At 41.8% G+C, this 7,211-nt stretch overlaps 1 protein-coding gene across 2 annotated transcripts in view; it reads right to left on the reverse strand.

Moving 5' to 3' along the window:
• Crebbp (CREB binding protein) overlaps positions 1 to 7,211 on the reverse strand; it is a 130,136-nt gene that overhangs the window by 65,413 nt on the left and 57,512 nt on the right. For both annotated transcript variants that reach the window (XM_021209977.2, XM_029544586.1), the window contains exon 3: positions 3,942 to 4,118. In XM_021209977.2, the coding sequence (XP_021065636.1) occupies positions 3,942 to 4,118 (177 nt within the window). The remainder of the gene's footprint in view (positions 1 to 3,941; positions 4,119 to 7,211) is intronic.

The raw sequence follows: 7,211 nt of genomic DNA on the forward strand, positions 1-7,211 counted from the left end.
AGAGGCAGGTGGATTTCTGAGTTCGAGGCCAGCCTGGTCTACAAAGTGAGTTCTAGGACAGCCAGGGCTACACAGAGAAACCCTGTCTCGAAAAACCTAANAAAAAAAAACAAAAAAAACAAAACAAAAACTGCAGCTTATTTCCCTGTAAGTTGATAGCTCTCATTCCCTTAAGATCCCTAACCACACTCCAGCTTTTTAAAATATATATGTATTTTTTTATTTATATGCATGTTTTTGCCTGCATGTATGTCTACCACTACATACATGCCTGGTGCTCATTGAGGCCAGGAAGAGGACATGAAATCCCCTGGAACTGGGGTTACAGATGCTTGTGAGGCACTGTGAGGGTGATAGGAATTAAAACTCAGTACTGAGAAAGAATAGCCAATGCTCTGAACTGCTGAGCTATTTCTCTACTCCAATTGCAAGATGACTTTTCTTGGCCCCCAACTTTGTACATTCCTACTTGGCCCTTTCTAAGAGTCACCATTCAAAATCTATCACCCTGTGTGTTGTGACCCCTTTGAGGTGATCTAATGACCCTTTCGTAAGGGTCGCGTAAGACCATCTTTAGATTATGATTCATAGCAGTAGCAAAATTATAGTTATGAAATAGCAATGGAATAATTTTATGGCTGGGGGTCACCACAACATGAGAACTGCATTACAGGGCCGTTGCATTAGGAAGGATGAGAACCACTGCTGTAGAGTCTCTGTGGCATCACCTTCAAATCTCCTTGCCTTGATGAGGCCTTTTCTGATGCTTCCACCTAAGGTCTTTGTGTCCATCTCAACTACTGCATGGTACACAGGCAATTGAGGCAACTGTTTTCCACTGAAGAGCAAAACTCACCTCTTCAACTGCCCTCTAGGCTTCCATACCTAAGCCCATTGCAGGCCACAGCAAACATGTCAAACAAAAGAATCAAATAGGTGAGTGAATATATCTTCCCATCTCAACATGATAACAGAAATGCTGAAGCCATGCAAGAAGAGAGAAAAAGAGTCCCTTGCTTGGCCCAAGACTATAAGGCTTCAGTTACCCAATGAAGATCTTAACCTACATTATCTGGCATCAATGTCCCTTACCTGAACTGTTTGGTACCAAAGTCAATCAACTCCTAAAAATTAGCTCTTGTGCTGGCTATTTTTTAATCAACTTTTAGACAAGCTTAGGTCATTCTGAAAAGAGGGAACCTTAACAGAGAAAATACCTCTACAAGACTGGCCTGTAGGCAATTCTGTGGGGCCATCTTCTTGATTAATTACTGCTGTGAAAGGGTTCAGCTCCATTATAGGTGATGCCTATAGGTGGACCTGGGTTGTTGTTTGTTTGTTTGTTTTAAAGCACACTGAGCAAGCCACAAGGAATAAGCCAGTAAGCAGCATTCTTCCATGATCTCTGCCTTTCTCAGGAACAGACAGTGATGTGGAAATGTAAGCCTTTTCCACCCAAAGATCCTTTATCACTGAAATAGGAAATCAATCAAAACAACTCTCAAAGTATATTTCTTCCCATCTCCCAAAAAAGGGAGAAGGATATTATGTTCAGGACATCATATTTTCCTTCTGTAATGTAATAGATCTATTTTTTATAACAATGTTAACTTGCCATGTGAAAATCTGTTATCTTAATATACCAGATATAATAGAGAAATTCAAGAAAGATCACAAAATACAGTCAAGAAAATGCAAACAAACTGTGCAAGCACAGGCTAGGAAAACCACTCCCAGGGGACTCAGGGCTGCTAAAACATCTAGGTATATAATTAAAAAGGAAGCCACATAGCCATGAACAAGTGAGATTCCCCCAGAACCTTAATTTTCTCACCATCAAATGGGACCTGCTGATGATACCTCAAGAAGTCACTACAGGAATAAAGTAAAGACACTTGCAGCCTGTGCCTTGACCCCTTTAATCACTCCCACATCAATGTCCCTCTAAGGGCTGTTCCTCATGAGCACACAGCCTGGCCCACTCTGTACTCCAGAATAAACAGTACAAGTAGCCAAGGACCTAGTTTACTTCCCAAAGGCATCCATGAATCTTTCTCCAAACATGACCTTTTATAAGAAAGGTGGCCGACGTGAGAACTACAGCTTCTGTAGACCAAAATGCTTCCTTAGTTTACTATGGTTTTGAAGGGGTTAAGGAAAACAGTGTTGACTGAATTCTTCCAAAATCCCAGAAAACAAACAAAGGAATGAGACATACTGCTATTGTTCCTCCTGACCACTCCTCAAAGCAAGGGTTCTCAATAGGAAAAGCTATACACCAAAGAACCTATTTTGTCACTGCCTGAAGATACTGGATTGTAACAACCAGGACGGAGGAAGGACTTTGGATAGTGGGCCAGGGTTACTGCCAAACATTCCCAAGGTTCCAGGTGGCCCTGTAGGAGAACACTGATCACTGCTGAGGCTGCAAGGAGCCCTGCTCTAGTCCTGAAAGGAGAAGGCCAGGCCCTCTGCCTAGTCCCTTTGTGCAACCCTTGACCACACTACACTTAGCAAGTTGAGGTCTCCAAAGTAGCAGCTAAGGTTAGCAGAGGAAGCTGGAGTACAGGAATTTTATCATTCTGGAGTAATAATGGAGAAAGGAACTCAAGAAGCCAAAGAGAAATTTAAAAGTGGAAAGGGAGGAAAACACTGTCAGGGATTCCTGTGTATAAAACAGAGAACATCATGGAAAAATAAAATGTCTTTTTCGCTAAAGTCTAAATGTGTGCCTAGCTACCAAAGAGGCACAGGGAATGCAGCTGGCCCTGGAGTTCATGCCACTGTCTTTGCAGGGAGAACTGAAAACAAAGCATGAGAGAGGGAGGCCAGGCAGTACATAAGCTGACTCTAATGCCCCAGAGGCTAAGACTGTTTCCACAATCCTGGCAACCAAAAGCTACTGAAAGGAAGCTACCAGACTAAGAGAGCTAAGGGGATTGTCATAAGAACAAAGAACAGAAAATCATCAGTAGTTATGAAAATAGGCAGGTTTTACAGTTTTAAAAGGGGTGGGGGTTGCGGGGCTGTTGTCTTCCCAGGACATCTCACTGTTCCCATTTTCTGATTGTACACTAATGGAGAAAAAAGGCCTCACTCAACACTTGCCTGAGAACACTGAATGCTGTAAACACTGTCATTCTCTACTCTTTGGCATATACCAAGGTTAGAGATCTTATAGAGGGGAAGGGAGGAGATAGAGAATACTCAGGAATTCTTCTACTAGTATTTCAAAATGACAAGTTTTTCAATGTTAAAAGACAACTTTTAAAAGAGCATAGTCAGTTTTCACTAAACCTTGCCAAGCCATTTTACTGTACAAGTACATGGAAATATGGAGGGGCCACTGTCACCAGCAAACTTAGGGAAGAGGAGAGGTGGTTGCAAGGTTAACTACCACCTGCATACTATGCCTTCAGGGTTCTAAACTAACAGGTTCTATTCTGGGGAGAAAGAGACACTCACTCGCACTGGCTTGTTAGGTTAGAGATTTCATGGACAATTTCTGTTATAGCTGGGAACTCTTAAGAATGAAGATATGTAATTATCTATCAAGTCAGACCTAATACCATCTCATCAGTACAAAATAATTCTTGAATACAAAACATAGTCTTTTAACTGCAACACAAATCAAGCTTCTGACAGCTCCAACCCACTAACAACAAGTAAGCCAGTCTTGTTGATATTCATAAATTTGGAAAGAACGGTAAAATAATTCACGTGTCTAAGTCTCACCATCAACGAAGGGAATCTGGGAGGAGCAGCTAATCAGCCTTCCCTGCCCTTCTTGTTGCTAGCTCATTACATTTAGAGAGCTCTTAGGTGGGTTCTGATGCTATCACCAATGGCACACTCAGTCACAGCTTCTCACTGTGTGCACCGTAAATCCACATGCCAAAGCACCCACCAACCCTCAGCGCAGGAAACAACGGGCAACTTACCATATTTGGCACAGTGGTGACTGAAGTATTCTTGATATCTGTAGGAAAAGCAGGTAAACTATTGACCATGCTCTGTTTGCTGGCTAATTGGGGGTTCACTCCAGTGGCTCCCATCTGCTGTCCTCCAGTTTGACTAAAGGGTTGTCCAAATGGACTTGTGGTACCAGTCATTCCCATCTGAAACAAAAACAGGAACCATCAACTGTCATGACACAATCATACATGAAGAACAGACTTTAGAAGTACGTGCCTGACCCACTGATGCTGAGGTGTAACCTCCCTCCAGTTATAAATGAAAGCGTCAGCTGGGTGTGGTGGTGCACGCCTTTAATCCCAGCACTCGGGAGGCAGAGGCAGGTGGATTTCTGAGTTCGAGGCCAGCCTGGTCTACAGAGTGAGTTCCAGGACAGCCAGGGCTACACAGAGAAACCCTGTCTCGAAAAACCAAAAAAAAAAAAAAAAAAAAAAAAGAAAATCTTTTTTCTCCCTCCCCCCACTTTTCTCTTCTCCCATTACTAACAGCCTTTTTCTTTTTCTTTTGGTTGTGAGACTAGATTTTAACAGCTGAGCCAGCCCTATGGCTCAATTTTTTTTTTTTTTTTATTTTTCTTTAGTTTTGATTTTTTAGACAGAATTTTCTATGTAGCCCTGGCTCTCCTAGTACTCACGCTAGATTAGGCTGGCCTCAAACTCAAAGGGGGCCTCTGCTCCCTGCCCCTGAGTGCTAGGATTAAAGACACGTGCCCAAAATGCACAGCTCGCTCGCTCGCTCGCGCTCTCTCTCTCTCTCTCTCTCTCTCTCTCTCTCTCTCTCTCTCTCTCTCTCTCTCTCCTACTAAAATATAGTCTTCCTATGCTGCTTATGCTGGCTTTGAACTCATGATCCTCCCAACTCAGCCTGTGTGTACTATCACATTCAGCTTTCTGAAAATTCAGGAAATTTCATTTTTTCTCCTTGGCAAGTTGACAGTTTCAGCATGGCTTCAATTCCCAAAAGGTAAGAATCATGGACATAGTCTAAGATCATGGACAGCAAGTTACAGATATCCAGTTCAAAGGGACTCATTTTGAAAGCTAATAGATTCCTATCTTGAGTCTAACAAAAAGATACCCAGACTAACTAAGGATGCCAGACCTTGAGTATCTGGCACCATGCTCATTTCCAGCACCAGCCTGTTCTCAGTCAGATCAGAGCTAGTAATTAAAGTTTTAAGGCCAAAGAAAGGGACACATGCCTCCGAGGGCCACCACAGCTCATCTCACTGCAGCTTGTCCCATCTGAAAAGGAGTAACAGGTCAGATAGAAAGCAATGGACACAGCTGCAGATTTAGGGAAAAAAAAAAAAAAAAAAAAAACATTCACTTTTAGAGTGTCTAGATTTCTAGGTTTTTAATTCTCTATCTAGTCTCTGTTGATGAAATCAAATTATCTATGGCCCCAAGTCTAAGCTAACACACTGCTTAGCACCAGTACTCAAAAATCAAACAATAAAATTAAGATGTCTAAATCCAATTACTGATAAAACCCACTTAGTCCTTTTAACTTCCTAACAGTTTCTTATTAATAAGCTAATTAACTTAGCTTTATTCTCAACTCAAGTTTTATCAGATTTAGTTTAAATCTGCTACTGAAACTGAGTAAAATCCAAAGCAAAAAAAGTAACTTTCAGTGACTGTGAAATTTATTTGTAAACAAAATAAAACTTGTAGAATGTTAATATTCTCATTTACCAGTAGCCCACACAGCAAAGTGTGCTTTTACTCCTGTCCTCCCAAACAGAGCCCCTTCAAGTACTTAATTCAAGTCCAATCTCAGAAAAGTTACTTATAGTAGAATCCCCAAATAACAAAACCTCTTATAAAGAAAGTAGTATCTATTAAATCACAGCTCTATCCACTTGCCATGAAAAAGCACTGTGATCATGTGTGCCAGTCAGTCATTCAAGAATCTGCTTATCTGGTAATGTCTCTCTTTACTAAGAATAAAAACATGTAAACTGCAGCCCCACGAGTGAAGAGTGAGCACAACAGGGAAGGTGCTAGACCTGAGCCTGCACAGCTGAGGTAGGAGACCCAGTAAGAGAAGGGTCTGCAGGCCACAGAGAACACCATACAAACTTTGCTCACTGACACAAGGGCACTTGTGGAAAACCAGCAATTATCTAGCCACCAGTCAAAGGCTGCTCAGGTCTTAGGCTGCACAACACAGTCAACTGACAGCACCCAACACAATGGAAGGAAGAGTAGGCTATGCTTTTACACTGACAGATCCCATCACAAACAGATGATGGAAAGCACAGAGCACTATTCAACTCCAGAGCTACGGCTGCCATAGTACTTATGCTCATCCATGCCGAGTCTCACTCCGTCATAAAGCCAGATCTTGCCTGCCATAAACATTTGTCTTACATTGAAGGTGCTTAGTGTTTCTGGGGGCAACTGAATAACCACTCCAAGACATCAGGACTTTAAGAAGCCTCCAGGAACAAAAGCTTAGTTAGCTGTGGAGAGAGTAAGCACAAGAGCCCAAGTCTGGAGAAGCAGCTGCCCTTCTAGCCTCCAGACTTTGGAAGCAGGGTCTGAGGTCAGATCTGCAGCACCAATGTAAAACTGGGCACTGTAACATACATCTGTAAGCCATACCCACACCAACACATACATATACATGCACAATAATAATCACAGTCAGTCTCTGGCCATATATGCAGCAAATGTTCTCTACCTTACCTCCTATGTCAACAAACCTTGGGCTTTGGTGCAAGATCCTAACCTAGACATCTCCCCCCAAAACCAAACAGGCCTAGGCATCCAAATACTGACCCAGTGAGTATTAACCTTAGTGAGTACCTCTGGTTACAAAAGTCTCCTCAGTTTGCTTTAATGAAAAACAAATACTATTTTCTGGTTATGATAGAAAAGCTATTGAAATATTAATAAAACAAGTTTTGAGATCCAAAAGAGCACAAAGATTCTCTCCACTACACTAAGAGAGCATCCTAGTTCCTTTTGGATTCACTCAACTTCCTCTCCCAACTCAGCAAGCAAGATCCAAATCAAAGATAATAAACATCTCAACCATCCAAACATTAAGACTGAGAAATCTAAAAAAAAAAAAAAAAAAAACGAAAGGGCTTACGGCACAATGACACTGACATTGGAAAGGCTGTGAGTCAAAAGATATAGGTGGCTGTAGTGGCTATTCCTGGTTGTCAACTTGACTATATTTGAAATGAACTACAATCCAGAATTGGAAGGCTCACCAGTGAACCT

The sequence above is a fragment of the Mus pahari genome, chromosome 12 (genome assembly GCF_900095145.1).
Source record: "Mus pahari chromosome 12, PAHARI_EIJ_v1.1, whole genome shotgun sequence".
NCBI classification, from domain to species: domain Eukaryota; kingdom Metazoa; phylum Chordata; class Mammalia; order Rodentia; family Muridae; genus Mus; species Mus pahari.